General features: G+C 45.8%; 3 protein-coding genes across 4 annotated transcripts in view; 2 read left to right on the top strand and 1 right to left on the bottom strand.

Moving 5' to 3' along the window:
• Positions 1–8,250, bottom strand: part of NAA15 (N-alpha-acetyltransferase 15, NatA auxiliary subunit) — a 40,439-nt gene extending 32,189 nt beyond the window's left edge. For both annotated transcript variants that reach the window (XM_075420986.1, XM_075420985.1), the window contains exon 1: positions 8,010–8,250. In XM_075420986.1, coding sequence (XP_075277101.1) covers positions 8,010–8,063 — 54 coding nt within the window. In that variant the 5' untranslated portion in view covers positions 8,064–8,250. The remainder of the gene's footprint in view (positions 1–8,009) is intronic.
• Positions 8,251–8,835: 585 nt separating this feature from the next.
• On the top strand, positions 8,836–10,466 carry NDUFC1 (NADH:ubiquinone oxidoreductase subunit C1). The gene is given in 4 exon segments (XM_075422200.1): positions 8,836–8,944; positions 9,440–9,543; positions 10,387–10,441; positions 10,444–10,466. Coding segments are annotated over 4 exon segments (243 nt in total). The 5' UTR covers positions 8,836–8,883.
• Positions 10,467–12,787: 2,321 nt separating this feature from the next.
• Positions 12,788–19,744, top strand: part of MGARP (mitochondria localized glutamic acid rich protein) — a 28,370-nt gene continuing 21,413 nt past the window's right edge. Inside the window, exons 1-3 of the mRNA XM_075420984.1 lie at positions 12,788–12,991; positions 14,308–14,411; positions 15,496–15,598. Coding sequence (XP_075277099.1) covers positions 12,907–12,991; positions 14,308–14,411; positions 15,496–15,598 — 292 coding nt within the window. The 5' untranslated portion in view covers positions 12,788–12,906. The remainder of the gene's footprint in view (positions 12,992–14,307; positions 14,412–15,495; positions 15,599–19,744) is intronic.

The following is a 19,744-nucleotide window of genomic DNA, read 5'->3' as shown; positions in this document are numbered from 1 at the left end:
GATTTTGCAGCTGATTAAACAGGTGAGAAGCAGACCCAAAAGTGTCTCACGAGCAAGCTGAAGATACCCATAGGAGAAGTACAGAAAGGAGACAAAAGCCTTTTGTCTACTCACTCGGAAGCATGCAAAACTAGAGGTTTTTCCTCAAGAACAAGTACCAAAGCAAAGAAGGCACCGTTTGCTCTGCAAGCTCACTAATAGGAGCACTGGGGTGTTGTTGACTGCTTTCTTTTTATACTTACTTGGACCAGTACAGTTGGTTAGAAGAAAGAGTGGAGCGAGAGCAAAAACGATATAGCAGACCCAGTTATGTAGGATGGGATCACATTCCCAATTGTTATGCCCTTTGAACTGGAACAGTAACAAAACAATAGTGCGCAATATCTATTAACAAAGAATTTTGCAAAAAACAGTATGAAGAACTTTTAACTGTTTTCTCTTCTAAGATTACATAATTAAAACAAATGCAAACTCAAGTACTTTAAAAAAACAAAACAAAAAAACCAACCCCCAAACCCCACCATAAACCCCGCAGGAGATCACTTCTCACTGACGGCAACTCTGTCAAAGCAAGCATCCTAATTTAGTCAATGCTATGACTAGCCAAAGAACATGATCTTCTTCACTGAATGAGCACCCAAGTTGGATTCAGCCCCAAGAGACGGTGGAGATGCAAGTTGAACTTCTCATTGCTAGTCCACCATACCCCTGTCTCTCTTCTTCAGCAGGTGATATAGCCTGTGTCATCATAAGAGGCAATTTACTGCAGACTGTTCCCCATCATATACAAGAGTTACCAGATACAACAACTGATCTACACACGGGCACAGATAAATTTTCTACTTGCATCTGTAAGTCCCCAGGAGAAAGTACAATGAAGAACAGGCTGCTCTGCCAGAACAATTCAGGGATTCGACACCCTGCTATCCTCTTCCCTGAGTGCTTGTGAGGCTTGAGCAGAACCAAGGTGGACAAACCCTTTCCACTACAGCAATGTGTTCCTTAGGGCACTCTGCAGTTTGTCCTGGTAGCAGCCATGAACATGTACATGGGCGGCATCACATAGCAATGTTGGCAACTACAATGCCGTAAGACCTTTAGCAGCGGAAAGTGTTAGCAGACTTGGCCTTAGCATCAGCTAAGGCGTGCACTCACAATGCACGATACGCATGTCTGCCACTCAGATGCTATCTATTTCTTCCAGCACTGTTCAGACACAGCAACTTACATGATAGTTAAGTCCAGGTGCTGCGCAGCTCAAGGCTGTTTTTCAGCACAGTTACTCTCTCTACAGCTAGACCAGATCAGGTCAAGTTACTAAGATGCACTAATTCAAGCTAAATGTCGTAAAGAAGATTCTGAAAGCTGGAAGCATTAGGAGCAACTACTCACCATGAATTAGAGGGTCTTTGAGCACTAACCATATCAAACAGCTTAAGAGCTCTAGGCAAAAGCTTCCACCACACTGATTCAGTTTCATGACATACAAGATGTATAAACCCAAAGAATGAAAAAAAACCACACAAACCTTAGAGATATATTCACGCTGAAAAACTCTGGGGCAAACATGCATAATTTTTTGCTGTCTGATCAAAACCAGTCATCCCCTTCCATCGCTCTGTGGTGTTCATGAACAAAACTGTTCTGTATAAGAAACAGCTCCTGCAATTGCCTAATTTAAGGGACTAAGAAAACCTCCTCCTGCACAGCTTGCCTTACTTTTTGAAAGTGACCAACACCTTCGTAACTAGCATTGCTTGGTAAAATCTAACCAGAGGAACAGAACAAGTTCAAACTGGAATTAGTTAGAAAGAAGGTAAGAAATATGGGTACCTTTTCATTTAATACTGAGGCACAAAAAAAAGCTATGCTATGTCTATGTTTTTGAATTGGCCTCATTCCTGTATTTGGCAAAATCTGGCTGGAAACAGCTGCTGCCAAATAGTTACAGCTCTTCCAGAAGTAAAACTAGAAATCCTCGCTCACTGAAGCAAGACTCTTGCTGAAAAATCCATTATTCAACATCAGTTCTGTTGGCCACTACTTGCCTACTTTAATCCTCCCTGGGGAGAATTACCATAAATTTGGCTGTGTCAACTAAGATCAGCTAATGTCTGTCCATTACTCCAGAACCCCTATGTTCAGGTTCCACCTCTGAATTTCGCATGAAACCGACTGTACCTCACAAAAGATCCAGAATGCACAGGATGTATTTGGTTTTTAATGATCACCTCAAACAACTAGGTAAATCAATTCAAAATCCAAGATATGGCATGAAAAGGGCTAAAGTAGCCCACTCTATAGGTTGTTCTGGACTTACACAGACGCTTCAACTAGCTCTACCTCGCAACACAGCCCAAGACAGATGGTGAGACTACCGACATTTTCTACCCATGCATTATGTCCAGAGTACTCTTCACCCTTAGCTCTGAGGTATGTAAAATGTTGTCTCACAGCATTGAGCCATTGTGAAATAGCTAAATGTGGCTAGTAAGATAAGAAAGGTTGTTCTTCAGCATTACAAGGTTTGCTAACTCGATTGTGCGGTATTACAGAAGCAAACAGAAATCTTTGTAACAAATCTCACTGACCTCAGTTTTAAGGATGGTAATGAATAAATGTTCATTTTTCCTAAATCCCCTATCAGCAAAATAAGAGAAGATGTAACTCCTTATCACCTCTCTTGTTGCACTGACACAGTGTTGCTGTGGCAATAGATTTAAACTTGAGATGCCCAGGAAGCGCAATCAGCAAAAAAATTATTAAGAAAACCTTTGAAAACAGGAATAAATACAACCTGATCAAATTCTAACCAACATAAAGGTTAGTACCACATAAACTGGATTATGTCTGTTGCCCCAAATAAGGTTAGTTTCAGACCACTGCAAAAACCACTTTGGGTTTAGCCATAACAACATAAGACCAGTTATGATCTCACAACCGTGAAGAAATTAGGATGTATTTCTAATTTTAATAAGCCTTTATTCTCATAACTGGAACAGGTAAGAAACAAAATTACACTGCTCCTCAGAAATTTATAGCAGGGTATCCTGTTTCTACAATTTCTGACAGACTCAATGACAACAAATGGCCTAATTTGGTGAACAGGCTTTAGTAACAGGAGCATTGCTCAAGTGATTCCTTAATGGCAACCTAGAGTCTCAAACAGTAATTAACAGTAATGTCTTTAGCAAGTTTGATAAATACTTCTGAAAAACAAGAACAGTGATTCCGCTTAAAGCAGCATGTCTGTTCTTTTCTTCCATTCCAGTATTTCAATCAAGACATAATTTTTCCTACAACTTTTGGCAAAGCCAAGTGGGATATTCCTTTCAGCAACGGAAAACCAAGTGACTGACATCTCAACAGGCAAGATATTGGAAAAGCCTTGTTAGCAATTCCATGTTTCAGAGGAGACAGTATGCGGTGAAACTCCAGGGGTGAGCGTACTTGATTACTGCAGCGTCACGCAAACGCAACAATGATTGCATACAAAATGTGCTAAGTTATTTGGTTACTGATAAAAGTGAAATCCTGGAAATCAGTTTTCTGTCTTGAATCATGACCACTTAAGAGGGTATTTCCAAGTCTGTCACCTCAGCAACCTTAAAGACCTGAACTTGTAGGAGACAGAACATTATTTTTAAAAGACTGGTGCTGGTGCAAGTATTAGTGAAGGAGAAGCACAGGTCTGTCGAGTTAGAAAGTGGAGGGACAGGGAGCAGATTTTGAATTAAGAAACAGGAAGATGGCCCAGCAGGAGGGACTTGGCATATTTACAGCAGAGCCATTGAAGAGATGCTGTTCAACAGGCTTTTCTTATCATTAGGTAGTGCCTATATTTTTTAGTGGAACACTTGTGAAAGCCAGCACGGAAAGGAAGACTATCAGCTCAAAGACAAATACCCTCAAGCACAGCAGCATCACTGTAGAAATGAGCAACTAAAGGTGAAATTGAAACACCACACCACACCCCCCCCCTTGCAGCAGACACCTTGGTTATTGTAATGCCCCACTGGAGGGACACAGGTTCTGGCCATGCCTCATCAAGCCTGCCTAGCACATACGGTAACTGATCCAGAGATGAAAGACGTATGGCTCTCCGGACATCATGAAGGCCACAGATAATCACCAGGCCCAAACAAACCGAGAAACTCTGATCTGCATACAATGTAACATACACAAGCCAGCACATCTTGCTTCTTCAGTATGCTGCTTCCACAGTATGTATTAGAATTATAAATCAGCAAAACTATTTAATCAAGGCCTGAACACACTTAGTTCCTCACTTAAATTGTTTGTTCGCATCATAAAATACAACGATGTTTCACTTCATAACTACTTGGACTTTTTTCTCCCTGCTTGAACAATTCAACTAGAAGCTAAGCCCATTAGCTCTGGTGAGCAGCATTCGCACCATCTTACTCTGCCAAAACATCACGACTCCAAGAACTTTATCCTCTGATGCTTAAAGGAACTGCAAAACTCTTCCACATACTATATGGCACCTCTAATAGCTTTGTATTTAGTATTTCTTCAATATATTTTCAACACATTTAACTTCTACACCCAAATAAAAGTTAATTGAATATTGCCTTTGGGATTTGTGAAATAAAACCAAACATATTTGATGAACTGTTCTTGACCAGATACAGTGGCTGAATAATTTGGCAAAATACCATGAACATTCATTAGTTATATTTAATTAAAAAAACAAAACCAGTAAGAGTCAGTGCTACTTCCTAAAAATACTAGTTTTATACTTGTTAGTATGGGGGAGGAGGGAGAAAATTAAGTAAATTGCTTTTTCCATTACTTCATAGTGCACCCAGCCTTCCGGACACCAAAAAGTCAACTTCTCCACTTAGCTCCTGTGTTTGCTATTCTACCCTTTCCTCTGCCTCCACCTGAACTCTTCTCGAGTAATCTCTGGACTGCCTAGAGATTATGTGTGTCCAAAAGAATGACACAGACTCAATTAATTTTAAATGTTCAAATGGATCAAAAGCAAGCAAGGAAAAATGCAGAAATCCACTTTTCTAAATTCCACAGAACCTTTGAATAGAAGAACAGGAATATCTACCTGCAGACTTAACCGCAAATAGTTAAGAATATGAGAGCAATATAAACTAGAAACTTTCTTTTAATGGAAGTGCAAGTTTAAGCAGAATGGTGATCGGTAATTCTGCAGGTGTTTTTTTCATTCAAACTAATCATGCAGATCCCTTTCCCTTTGTACTACAGCAACACTGAACAGTAAAATGCCTTTCAAATGGAAAATTGTTTCTATTAGAACCTCCACATACCTGTAAAGTGACTAGAAGATGTTAGTCTGGTTAGTGTGTTGCAACACGCAAAGGCCAAGTGCACATGCTTCTGAACTCAGAATTCATCAGCTAAGTGGAAATGCTGGCTTGCAAGCAAATCCATATGCAAAAGAAATTTACTGATCTTGTAAGATGTTTACTACAAAACAAACAAACTCTGTAAACCAATTATTGCCTTTCACTATGGAAAGCTGGACAGACTGATGTAGACCTTATCATTTAAGATTTCTGTTACAGGCATATGTCCTAAAAATGGCAAAGAAATGAGGGCTCAAGAAACCAAAGCACACAAAATCAGTTCGCTTTTTTTCACTTTATGCTTCACTTCCAAAAATACAGGGCTGTTACCTACTTAACTCCTGTGTTAACTACCTCCACGAAAATGTGAGTGTTTATATTTCTGTAAACAGCCTGTGTACCAGTAATTATCTATTTGAAGGGTAATGCATCCTTTCAATACCACTTGGGCTGGTTCCCAAATCTGCTGAAAAAAATCTCATCCAGGCATGCTCAACAGAAGAACTCCATGGTCTGCCCGGGCCAGATGACAGCCTGTGCCCACCCAGGGCCAGACAATCAGGCCACCTTGTTAGCTGGCTGGGGGCTCAGATGTCCCATCAGTGAGCCAGCTGCCCAGGAAGACTCCAGCTCTTCTCGCTGCTGTTCAGCCACCTGTGGGCCAAAGGAAGAGGCGGCAGAGGATGCAGCATAATGAAGGGTTACAGTCTCCTGAAAACAAGGCGTAGACAAGAGGAGAGGCTGCAGGAAGAGAGGTGAAGGCATAGGAGTAGGGAAGTAATGCTTCTTTGGACTTGCACTGATAAATGGAACTTCCCAAAGGATGTTTCACTAATTCAAGTCAAACATGTAATCAAAACTTCACAAAGTAGGGTCAGTAGCCGTAACAAGGCAGATAAGCAGTTCATTAGCCAAATTTTCAGTGACGAAAACCAGCTTCAAGCCTCTTCTATTCACCGCACGTTACGAAGGCATGTAATCACAGGGCAGTCTTAATACTAGACTACACGTCACAGGCTCATCCCTGCAAGATACAGGAAAACATCAAAATGCCAGAATAACTTTTAGCCTACCCAGTACCTGAAACTCTTTATTTTCATTAAAGATTTTCAGTTTTTAAAAAAGAGGACAAAATTAAAATCACTTCAGACTACAGAAATTTGCTTGGACTGGAGGACACCTTTCTCTTTTCTGACCCGAATCAAATTTCGAAGTTTTATCCAACTCACATGCACTGAGCCAGCATTTTCTCCAAAGAAACTGTTGTTCTTCCCTTGTTCCTGCCCTCCACACAAATACTCAGTCACGCACCAAGCCCGGAAAAAAAAAAGACAAACCCAAACCGAACCAGTCAGTTTTAAACACAGACAGGCTCCTTGATTCTGTTTGTCTCGTAACCACACAAGCCATCTGCTGCGCAAAGGAAGATGGGCAAGTGAACAACAAGGCTACTACTTTCCCAGCTGGTAACACATCAAAAATGACGTGCTGAGAACAAGGCCACGCCGAGTCCCAAGCAGGACCTAATATTTCAAAGCAGAACTAAGCTTTATAGTTAATTGTATCTACTTTTCAAGCCTATCCAAAGCTGCGTGTCTAACGATGGGATGCCTGTACAGAGAGATTTCCAGTTCTACAGATTTATTTCATTTTCACAAAATATTTTGAAAAAAAAAAGTGACAGAAGATTACACACATCCCCTCTCCATCTTAAGTGGAAGAAGTTTACAGAGCCGTAAACGTGCTGTTACTCCAAGAGGACTACAGTACTCATCTCTACTTCTGATCTCTGGAAGGATCCAAAATAGTAGTCTGAGCCTCTCAGAAATAAACGATAGGGTTTTTGGAGAAAACTAACTTTTTTGAGAGAAAACAATATAGTGCTTGACCGAGATAACAGAAGCTTTTAAAGAAATCCACTGAAGTTGCTCACTAACATAATTCTGTCATTTTCAATTCACTCCATGCCCTTAGAAACAGAGGATTTCTGCAACACCGCATCAAAGCCGAAACACGTTCCGCAAGATGTAACTGCACCGCGCACACTTTGGTGGTATTCGGACCGCATGCTGTCTTGACCTCACTCTAAAATCCGGGCTGATCGCCTGAACTCCACTGCAGCTTCTTTCACCCGCGTGCCGGCTGCTGCCCAGAAAAATCGATCGCCCAACTTCAGCAAGAGACAGCCATGAAGTTAAACTCCGTAAAGACTTCAAAACCTTCGCCCTTCTCCACTTCCTCCTTTGAAAGCCGTCTTCCCCACCGACCAACAAATCCGCTTACCGACTACGGCACAAAATCTGAGTTACAAACGAAAACGAAAAAAAAAAAGAAAGGAGAGGAGCCAGGGGGGCCGGCCAGCGAGCCGGCGAAGGAAGCGGCCACGGGGGCACTTCCACGCAGCCGCCGGAGCGCCTCGGCCGCGGCCGGCGCCAGGGCACGGCGCGGCCCCCCGGCGGGCACCGGCTCGGGCGGGCGGGCGAGGGGCCGCGCCCGGTCGGGACGGGACCGCGGGTGACAGGCGCCCCGCGGCCCGGCCGGCCCTGGCCCGACAGGACGGCGCCGCCAGGGCCGGGCCGGGGCTCCGCTCCCCGCCGGCCCGGGGGAAGGAGCCGGGGCAGGGCCCGCCGCGGCCGAGCCCGGGCCTCCCGCCCCGCCACTCACCAAGATGCGCTTGAAGAGCGCGTTCTCCTTGGGCGGCAGGCTCACCGACGGCATCCTCCCCGCCGCTCCTCCCGCTCCCGCCGCTGGCTCCGGCGCCACCGAGGGGCTCCGGGGAGGGGGGGGTGGGCGGCCGGGCGGGCTGCGTCCCGTCCCCGCTGCTCGGTCGCCGCTGCCGGGATCCTCCTCGCCGGAGCCTGGCTGCCGCCGCCTCCCCACCCCCCCGCCTGCCCGCCCTCAGCTCGCCGCGCCCTCGCCGGCCGCGGGCCCGGCCCCTCCCGGCCGCCGTCCGCCCGCCGGGCTGCCCCGCGCCGCGCCGAGCCCCGGGCGGCGGCTCACGTGGTAACTGAGCAGGCCGGAGAGAGGCGCCGCCAAAATGGCCACCGCCGAGGGCTTCCCCAGCCGGGTCACGGCGGCGTGCGCGCATGCGCCGCGACCCAGCGCCGGCACCGCCCCCGCCCCCGCCAGGTGTGCCGGGCCGCCCCGCCCCGCCCCGCCCCGCCCCGCCCCGCCGGTTGAGGGCCCGGTCCCGGCCCCGGGGCGGCACGGCGCGGCGCTTCCCGCCGCGGCGGCCCTGCGTGCCCCTGCCCGTAGCCGGGTGCTTGTACGTCAGGCTCCGGCCCGCGCAGCGCCGTCGCGGAGTAACCCTGAGGGGCGCAGGGCCTGCGGCACGCGCGCGGGCGGGCGGACTTGACGGAGGAAGGGGCGGGTGGCGCGCGCCGCTCTGCCCGCGCCCGCGGCGCCAGCCCGGCCTCGCGGGGCCGGTCCCACGCGCCTCCCGCTCCGGCTCGCGCCGTCAGCAAACGCCGCGAAGGGCGAGGGGCGGGGCGAGGGGCGGGGCCCCTCCCCGTGGGCGGAGCCAGGCCGAGCCAACAAGATGGCGGCGGCGCTGAGGGCGGCTCTGCGCTTGCGGCTGGCGGCGGGATCGCCGAGGCTCGGTGAGCGGCGGGGGTAGAGACCGGTCTGGCCGCTCCGTGGCTTGGGGCGGCGGGGAGCCCGCGTTGAGCTAGGCGAAGTGGGAGTCCGTCGTCCTCTGCCCGCTCCGCCGGGGCGTTGCGCGTTAGCGGGCCGCGGCGGTGCCGCGGGGCCTGTCCGCTCAGCCCGGCGCTGCGGGAGCTCGGCTGCTCGCGGAGGGGGGGCCCGGCCTCGCTCCCCGTAGCTGGAGCCTCGCTCCGTGGCTAGGATTAAAGCAGGCTGCGGTGGCTGTTTTATTTTTTATTTTTATTTTGTTTTTATTTCTTTAAGCTAAGCCCGTTAGTCGCATGCCTACGACCAAGGTTATGGGCACCACATGCACGTGACAGTTGGGTTTGTTTGGGTTTTCCGTTGCCGTAGCTTCTTTGGCTTTTATTTCCCCGTGATTGTATGAGTGTCAGTAACTTACGTCTAAACCTGAAAAACGTTAATGCCTTTGTGATCTTCTGCCTCTTTAGATTTTACTCGTTCTGCATTCGTTGCAAAAAGGCGTAATTATGACCAACCAAACTGGTTTGGAGTCGGCTTGGCATTTGCCACCAGTGCTGCCTTGTGGGCTCTTGTAAGTGTTTCTGTTTGGCTTTGTTGAGCTTAACTGTTCCCAAGCCGTGGTCATCTGAAGGCAGTGACTACTGCCTGCCTAGTTCAGTGGGGTAATGGGTGGTCGTAGGAGGTGTCATGATTGAAGAATGATACTTTGGTTAGTTGTGTTTTCCCAAATCTATGTTGCGCTCTTCTTTATAAAAATGAACAGCTTATTAAGCTCCTCTGTGTTGAAAGCTTGAAACAGCCACAACAGAAGAATTAATTCTTCAAGCCTGATGGCTTAAGGCTTTAACATTATTTTCCCCAACGGATCTTAAAAAAGAAAAAAGACCTAGGGATGTGCCTAAGCAATATTGTGTTTGTCAGACTGTTAATGCATTCTCTTCTCACTTTTCAGCTGTAGTCAGTTGATTTAAGACCCCATTTTTCCTGAGCAAAGCGCACATGTAGGATGTTGCCTGTTTCAGAGAACTCGCAGGCTTGATGTTGTTGATAAAGCAAGGAGCGTGTAGTAGCTCTCATGAAGAAATGCGCAGGATAAGCAGCGCTCCCATGATGACAACACTTTTGAGGGTGGGGTGGATTCCCTTGAGGGTTTTCCCCATTTTTGGGGTGGTGGTGGATTGATTCACAGTAGGAACCTCCTCCCCCTCGGTCAGCCAGCAGTAAATGTTTGGGAAATGTGTGGGAAAAACGCCTCACTGGACAACTGATAGTTTACAGATAATTTAGGTGTTATTGTCCCAGTTACGTATTGGTTTGCATTCTGAAAATAGGAATTTTATATTCTGTAGAAATCGTTTTGTTCTCTGCTTCCAGCTGTGCATATAGCCGTTTATCATATACCACTATTTTATAGCTTTTCAAGCAGCATAATGAAGATGTAATGGAATATGAAAGAAGAAAAGAAGGGAGACAAACAAGTGTACAGGATGTTAGTAGTAAGTATGTACATACAGATGCTTTTGACAGCTGAACACAAATTCTGCAGATCTTTGACTTCTGTTGGCAATCAAGATACTGAACTGACTTGTCTTCTTCCCTCACTATTTTCCTTAATACTTCACATCTTGGCTTTTGCTATTCTTCTGACTCTTTCCCGGTTTTAAAGTGATTCATTTGTGTGCATATTCACTGCCAGCTGTGTTTTGGATGTGCAAACTTTTGGAAAAGAACACATCTCTTGTAGTGCCTATAATAAATTTAGGTTGCAAAGAGAATACTTCACAAGTACTTTTGTGGCAGGGAGATCAAGGTCACTAAAAATAGGTTATCTTTGCCTCTTTTTTCATTTTAGCAGGTCTACGGTGGGAAACATTTTTCCTAGATGTAAGAATGATACACTGTGAATGCCCGCAGATTTGCATTATAGTGCAACAGTTGTCCTTTTCAATGTAAAAAATAATTGTGTTTCTACCAGCTAAAAATTCTACTGGTAGTTATGGCCTCAGAGCAATTAATATGCCACACAAAAGAATTGCTTAAACGAGGTATAGAAAAACTTGCAGTGCTGTCGTTATTTTTTCCATAAATATTCCTCTCCAGCTAAAAATACAATATGTTGTGAGATGTTTCTAATCATATTCACTGTATCTGCTTTTCTTGTTGCTGAGCCATTTTTTTTCTTCTTAGGTTGATTGTATGCTCAGCAAGAAGCAATATGATCACCAGTTGACCTACAAATGAGTGAGCATGGCAGAAGTACAAAGCATCTAAATGCTTCTATATTCGTACGTTTCATGTGCAGAAGTATGAAATAAACTATGAAAAACAGAAATGCTACACAATGTCAAGACCCATAGAATGAAATATAAACAGCAAGAAAAGTCTTCATAAGTTTCTTCCAGACTTCATAATTTATCAACATTATTTTCAAAACTCTCCGATTTTGAAAGGTATATTACAAGATCAGTCATCAGTTCAGAGAAAGTTCGGCAGATATTCCAGGGTTTAAGTGTACTCTTTCCCTGCCATAATTTTCATTGTTAAATTTATAAAACAGGCGATAAGCAAATATAAAAATGTGATTTATGGGAAACCTAATAAAACTAATCTGTACAAATGCAGATATGTGCATTGGTGACTTCACACATCAAAGAAGCAGCTTTCAGCTCAGTTTTGACCAGGTAGACTTTCAAAGCTTGACCTAGTGACTTAGATGCCATAATTAAAGTTACAGGTGTGTTTGCAAGCTTGATCTAATTCCTCGAGTGCTGTTGTTCTTCAGTCCTTTGTGGTCTGGATTGATTTACTTATTTTCTTCCCCCCCCCCCCTACAGCAGAAATTAAGATTTGTCAGAGACGGAACAAAAATCAGGGGTGGCCGACCTTTAAATTCTGTGTAGGTCTTTTATTATTTTTCCTTGCCAGGAAGTTTTGCTTTTGCTACCACGTGCCACATTGGAATGTACTCTGTGTTCTCAGAAAGTGAGGACGGAAGCTCAGTGTTGGACCTCGGCGACTGCTTAACTGACCTGCAGCTCATGAGCCTGTCCCTTCCTCCATGGCAACTGTTACGTTGGTTCTCCGGGGTGCAGCTTCTCTTCTGCCTCACAGCTCTCCGAGGGTTGTGGTGGACGTCGCCATTCCCCAAGGATCCGTCCTGTGGCGTGCGGTGGTTGGCAGCGAGGGTATGGTGCCCTGCCACAGAGGAGAGACTGGCCAGCCCCCCGCTGCGTCTCTGCCATTGCACGCTGCCGGGATGGTGCCCATGGTGGTCGCTGTTCTGATCGCTTACACCTTCACCTTCTCTTCGTTCACCAAGGTCAGTCAAGGACAAAGGACAGAAAAAGGGGATAACGACAGCCGGCGGAATATGGTGTCAAATAACCATCGAGGGACCACCGAAGCTGTGTCTAGGGAAGGGACGAGTGGTGGGGTGATGGTCTAACGACATGGGGAGGAGGAGAGCCCGTGACCAGAGCAGCTAACGTGACCCCTTTCCTCCAGCATCCGACTCCTTTAACCCACGTGCCCTTCGTTGCACACCCAGTTTGCTGCTCCACATCCCTTTGCTGCAGGAGCTGCGGGCGGAGGAGCGCTCTGGGAGCACATTCCGCTCCAGTAACCAGTAGTATGTTCCGCACCCTCTGCTTCCCCCCCCAACCCCCGTTGGTAAGGGCGATCCCGGGCGTCTTCCCTCACGCCTGGGTTCCTCCGGGAATCGCCCACTCAGGGCCCGCGCCCCCGGCAGGGGGCGGTGCCCAGGTGCGGCGGCCCGTGGGCGGGGCCGTCGCTGGCTCCCCCTCCCCGCGGTGGCACCGCCCCGTGCTGCAGGGGCGGGGCCGTGAGTGAGCCGGTGCCGTCTGCCGCAGCCCCCGCGCTGTCAGGCACCGCAGCCCGCAGCGCCCGCTCCGCTCCCCGGCCGCCGCCCGCCGCCATGTACCTCTGCAGGGCCGCCTCGCAGGCGCTGGCCTCCCGCCTGAGCAGGGCTCCCTCCGCTGCGAGCCGCCTCAAGCAGCGTGGTACGCGGGGGGCCGCCTCGGAGCGCGGCCCGGGGCCGGGTGGAGGTCAACGGGACCGCGCGGGGCGGGGCGGGACGGGGACGCGCGAAGGTCGCGGGCCGGGGGCGCAGGTGCGGCCGCTGGCGGCGTTGGGCCGCGGGTCCCCGCCGTGCGAGGGGGCGGGCGGGAGCCGGGCAGGGCTGCGCGGTCACCCTCGCCGCCACCGGGAGCCGGCCGGCCGGCTGCCTGCCCGGGGACCCCGCCACCGCGTTCGTAAAGCCCCGCCGAGGTGGCCGGTGCGAGCGGCGGGAGGGAGTGGTGTGACGGGCGGGCCGGGCGCCGGCCGGCTCTCGGAGCGCTCCGCCAGCGCCGGCGGGCAGCCCGCGGGCAGAAGGCACCGGTGAGGCGCTGCGGGGAGGCCCGTCAGGCTGCCCGGAGACCGGAGCGGGGCCCGAACCGCGGGTCACGAGGCAGAGGTGGTGCGAAACATAATCTGGCACGCGGTGCCGGTGTCTGGAGAAGACTGGGACTGTTTTTGCAGCCACCCATCGCCGCGCTCAGAGCCATTTTTGCATTATTAATGAGCACCCTTTCAGGGAGGCGTCTGCTCTGCGCTGCTCGCCGGGGATGGATTTACGAAATTCGGCTGAGAGCTTTGGGCAGAATTACGTGCGGTTCTCCCACGTCCCTTTTTGATGTGTACAGAAGGACCCAAGGCTATAGCAAGAAACGGTCAACAAAAATAAATGGCTAACGCTGCCACTGGAGCGAATGTGTACTCGATCAGGGATGAAATTGTGTAATCCTGCCAGTCTGCCCTGTTGGCCGGTGCCTGAGGTTATGGGTTATGGGCATGCGTGTAAATGTCAACAGTCTGTTTGAGAATGAAAGAACGTGAATTCAAAGGAAAAGGCTTTTTTTCTGGAAGTGCTCAGTTATTAATCTGAAGAAGATTTGTTACCTCTGCTGATCGTGACTGCAGCAAGGCTGAATAAGGAGAGATTAATTCCTTTACATTCCTTAGGCAGAAGTTTCTTTGTGTTCCCTAAGCAGTTCCTTAGTCCAGACAGACCGCATCCAGTACTTGGAAGCTGATAGGCAGACAGCATAGTTGGCAGAAAATCATACGGTCTCAGGAAAGCTCAGCCGTGTACCTCGTTTGGTTAGCACCGTGCCCTGTGTCTCTCAGTTGTACTAAACATCGCTAAGCCGTACCTCTCTGTTTTGTTACATCTTTTTAAATCGGCCTTTCCCGTACAAAATTTAGATTCTGTCATTCTATTTTGTGAGTGTATTTTAGCAGCACTTTACATCAATTTCAATAATGGTTTTTATAGCACCTCTTCGCCAGATGTCATCTGGGAGCGTTCCTGGCTCTTCCGGAGAGGCCATGATTTACTATCTCCTTGCTGGTGTTGCTGCTTTTGGTGGTTTATATTATGTAAGTGTTTGGAAACGGAGCTGTTTGTGCTTTCTGAGTTGGCATGGTATGAGGTGTGTTCTGAATGAAAGAATATGGTTAAGATGCAAACCATCAATAGAATGTGAATGTCGTACCATATAATTAATGCAGTCTTAACTTAAAAGTCAGTTCAAGAGAGCCAGGGAAACTGAACGCCTATTGCTTGCCTGTTTTACTGTTAACTTTGATACCTAGCGCTGTTGTCATTCTTAGTGGAAAACATACTTAGAACCGTATGAAAGAAATGTGTCCAAAGATGGAGTAGGGCACCTGCCTCTAACCCCTTGCCTCTTCTTGTCAGCCACAAACATTAGGCGTATCTCAAAGCAGGCGAGACAGATGTGAAGTAAGTTGTCTGAAGCCATGAGGGGAAGATTATGAACTTCCTTAACTGGTGCACAAAGAAATATCAGAATATTAATTACTTAGGAAAAGCATGTTGAAGTTTTGTAGGCATCTACTTTTGTCAAGCTTTGTGGCAATCGTTCTCTTCACTGCATCTAAATATATCAGACTTTGTGCTTCACATCCCTAAAGCTTCCATTTCATAGCTTCTTTCTGCCTCCCCCGCAAGATTTTGAGATAGTGAGATAGTGACTAGCACATCCCAGAGAGGTACATGTTTCCCTCTCCCACAAAGTAATCCACTTGAAAGGTAAGTGGCTTCTCCTTGTTCAAAATATCAAGCTTGTGTGATTGCATATCTGGAGGAATAACAAATTCTCTTCCTGTCGCCCTTTTACCATATTAAAAAAAAAAACCAAACCACAAACTGACTGTAATTGTCTTTTAAAATACTGTGTTCAGTTCCTGAAACACTGCAGCACTTTGAAAACTGCGTGGTGTATTGCATTTGCTTTCTAACAATGGATAAATATGAAACGTATAAATATGTTAGTATAGCAAAACAGGATTTTTTTTTTAACCTTGCTTAGCATAATTCAGTATGCCTTTTAAGATGAGCAGTACCACTTGCTTAAAAACCCTTCTCTCCCTCTCTCCTTTTATTGTTTGGTGACTTTGTAGGGATGTAGCAATAAGTTTAGGTGTAATTTCCTTTCAGGCCTACAGAACAGTCAGTTCATCCCGCAGCAAGTATATTGAACATATGAATATTCTTCATGAGAGAGCTGAGGGGCGGAAAAACAAACCATGGTCAAGCAAGGGTGAGTTGAGCTCTTCTCTCTTGTTCCCTGGGCACACAAGGATCTGAAACAGAATTCTAGATTGCTAGATTGTCTAATTGGGCCTTTACCCTGTCCCAGTCCTTGTCTGAGCTCTGTGACTGGGAGTAAAGACAAAGGTGGTTGCGCAGTGTTCTGTTACAAAGCTACTTTTGCACAGATTTTGGGAATGGACTTAATGTTTAGGTAGTGCATCTGGCCTGTGATCAACCTGCAGGAGTCTCTTCAGATGGGAAGAGTTGATGTGTGAACCATTAATTGTGTATTGGGTATTTGCATTTGATTTACTGGAAGCTTAATGAAACTTGACTAAATGCATAATGCTGTCAAAATCAGTTTTGTTCTTTTGCTTGTTGGGGGGGAAGGAGATAATATCTTTTTCTCAGCTTGGCTCCAGGCCATGTGCCATCAGGGAACAGAGTTCAGTAGGAAAAAAACAACTATATTTTTTTAAAAAGACTGTAAATCGGACCCATTTCTTGTCCCACAACTTTGATTTTGTCATTTTTAATTTAGGATTAAATGAAAAGCAGACACCGCCTAAATGTATGGCAAATCCTTACTTAGCTCTTCATGCTTAAATAATTAGACCATGTTGGTTCAAATACTTCTAATGGAATGTTGTCTCTGTCTGCATCAGTTAGTGTTATGGTAGCATTAATATAAAAGATAGAACTTTGGCAAGCACAGCCTTGCTAGGAAAAGCAATTAGAAAAAATGACTTTGTGAGGAACTTTATTATTTAGCTGATATTTAAAAAATAAAGAAATTAATGAAGCCATAGCACTTGGAGCTGTTCCTTATTTTTTCTGATGCTGACATCTAAAGAACTGATTTAATATACTTGCATGCCCACAAAGAATAATTTGAATAAAGTATGCCGAGTTTAAATTTTGTTTTCAATGTGAGAACGTGCTTTGAATTGTATGCTTCTAAACTTATTTCTTTTGAAGTTGTTAGTCTTGGAAGTTCCACAACACATCCTTTAGGTTTAGAACTTTAAAATTACAGATTGTAAGATTTAAAATAGCTAAACACCTTAATTTCCTTTCTCTTAATCAGCTGGAAGCAATACAGTTTTTAAATTTAATTCTTTAAATGCTGAGAATTTGACCACAATTTTAATGCAATCTTTCCTTGTCCCTGAAATAAAAAATGTCATCGGGGCAAAAGCAGACAGTTTTTCCTGATGACCTAGGCATCTGCTGTGCAGGGAAGAAGCGAGGGTTACACTCGTTACGTTCTGACTAACATAGTTAGAAGAACATGGTCGGTGTGAAAGCATTAAGTGAACCTTCCAGGGCGCTCAAAATGATGTCAGTATATTCCCTCTTTTCTCTTAATGTTCACTTCTGCAAGGTATTGAGTTTTAACCCTGGTCTGCCAGAAGGTTTGAGTGGGATACCTGCAGAGTCAGGGGTGCTGTTGACCCACTGTTGACCCCATGCTTGTGTTGCCCGAGGCTGGGGTAGGAGTACTCAGTGCTCTGTGACTTATTTAATTCTGACTTGAGGTACTCTCCAGACATCCCATAATCTGATGCCTTTCGCTGCTTAGTAACTTACATAAATGTCACAACCAACGGCAGATGATTACTGGCTCCCTTATTATTGATAGTAGGAAGTCCAAAATGTTTCTAAGGCCGTACAGTGAACAGAGGTGAAACTTGTTTCCTATATTATTTTCAGTATTGGGCTTCTGAATAAATGCTCAACCCAGAGTTTTTAATTGGACTTCTGAGTAGCTAATTCCAATTCACAATTGTACTGTTGAATCAGCTCTTTTTTAAATCCTTCTTCATTCCCAACTGTATCCTCCCACAAGAGGTTTCTGTTCTTACTTTTCCTATGGAATCCTCTGTGTGCTTTCTCAAAAGAATTAACGTCTCTCTTCCTCCCCTTTTTTTCCTGTTCCCTGCATAGTCGTAATTTTGTGTGTATCTTGTCACAGAGTGTTACCATAGTATTGCTTTTTCCCAGAAGTGCCACTGCAGCTTCTTTCCCCACGCGTCTTTAGAGTCAGTTAGTCCTTACACTTCTTCACAGGAAGCATTGCTGTTAAGAGCGATTAAAAATTTTGTTCTCAAAGTAATCTTATATTTTTTAAGGTCGCATAAAATCAGGCTTAAAATAAGCTATAAAGCAGTGCTGGTAACAGTATGAAGTGGTGGATAGAAAAGCAGCATGCCAAACAGCACATTCGTGGCATATTTCCTACATGCCCTATGGTAAGAGAAGAATTTTCTAGCTGGAAGAACTTAATACTAGGGAGCAGCTGATCAGAAAGAGACTCTCCTGAGCCAAGTGATTTTCATGGTTTCTCATCCCAAGGAAAATTCTGCCCTTGTGCCCAAATCCAAAATGTCTGTCGTGAAGAACTGCATGTAGCAAACAAGGCCGTCAAAACAAGAGAAACAATCAAATGCTATTTTAGGCTTGTTTATTTATTAGGGGATTGAAATTATATTTAATGTATTTTAATTAATGATACCAGACATTTAAAAAAAGATCCAATAGCAAATTTTCTGTAGCTCTTCTTAGCTGAAAGCTACTCTCAAATGTAGGGAGGGATTTAAAAAAGCCCCTGGCGGAAGCCTGACTCGAAGTAGCAGTAGGAATTCTGGGACATCATTTGAACTGTGAAATGATGTTTGCCTTGCAGAACATTCTGCTTGCTTATTTAGCAAATACTGAGTTTTGTCTTCCATTTGCGTGTGTCTCCTTTAAACTTGTTCCTGACTTCCTTCTTTTTTAGCAATGACTTTTCTTTTTAACTTGATGCAAGCTGATTCAATCTTTCTAATCTATACTCTGCTTTTACACTTTCCAGACTAAAATACAAGGGAAATCTCTTTCCAAACCCGAGGAAGTTAAATACAAACAAAGGACAGTCGTTCACCATTGCGTACCTTGCAGCCTACCTTGGGATGGCTTTATACCTTCTGTTGTAAAACTCCATGTTTGTGAGACTTTAAAGGAACTACCTATGTTTGCAAGGCCAAACCATATTGAGCTTATTACTGAATCTGCTTTGTAGAAGGCAGTTCTGAGACTGAGAAGCTGGCTGTTCTGAATGAATGCACTCTATATTTGACTGTCCAATAAAGTGTACTGAATGCTGAGCTTGGCTGTTAGTCTGTTCTTTGTGTAATCAATTTCGGTTTTTTGAAATATAGCATTCTCTTAAAGGGACATGATCAGGTTGCATAATGCAAAGCTTTGATTTTTGCTGAACAATGAATAGACTTGTGTTTAAACCTGAACGCAAAAAGGTAGGCTTGCAGTAGCATATAAAACCAAGAATTAAAATTGATCTGTTTAGTTTTTAAACAGATACAAAAGAATAAAATAAATTCTGACTATGTCTCTTTAAGCTCTTTCCTTTTCTTCCTATTCTCACTTAGTTTCCACTGTATTGCAAACTTTCTTTCCCATTCTGTTTTTTTCACGTGGTGAGTTGGTTCTAGTGGTAAACTTGCAACGAACACTTGGTATATAACTTTCTTTTGTTAACTTGATCTTAGTGCATGTTTGCATGGTGATTGTGCATCTTTGTTGCTTCGTGCTGCTTGTTTTTAATGACTTGTCTCAGCTGAGTTTGGGGTAACGCGTGATTGGGAAACACTGGGTTTTTCAGATTCTGAAGAGTCCGACCCACAGCAGTGTAGACAAGTCTTCAAAAGACAGCTGGGACTGGTAAAAAGAAAATGGTCGGTCGTAAGTGGCCATATCCCCAGAAAACTGAACGTCGACCACTTAACACCAGCAAGTTATTTTCTTACTTGCATACACTTCGTTTCAATAAGGGTCCCCTGTTTTATTCTGCCCCGCAGGCCTTAGCGTTCTTATTTTAGTGCTATGGCTCTTGCAGGGGTCACGGTGCATTCAGTGTAGCTTTGCAGAATGCACAGTGAATAGCTAAGAGCACAAAACCTATCTGAAAACTGATTGCTTGTTGGGCTCAGCATTGTTGTAGCTGCTGCCAGCCAAGCTGGCCGCCCTGAAGATAGCCCTGCGCAAACTGAAAGCACATCTTGGCTTGCAGTGCTTCCAGGCTGTGACCCTGAGGGATAACGAACTCCGTAAGAGCTTCTAAGTATGGTAGCAAATGGGCACTCCACTGCTGAGT

The sequence above is a fragment of the Opisthocomus hoazin genome, chromosome 5 (genome assembly GCF_030867145.1).
Source record: "Opisthocomus hoazin isolate bOpiHoa1 chromosome 5, bOpiHoa1.hap1, whole genome shotgun sequence".
In the NCBI taxonomy this organism is placed as follows: Eukaryota; Metazoa; Chordata; class Aves; order Opisthocomiformes; family Opisthocomidae; genus Opisthocomus; species Opisthocomus hoazin.
This window is presented reverse-complemented; position numbering and strand designations above follow the sequence as displayed.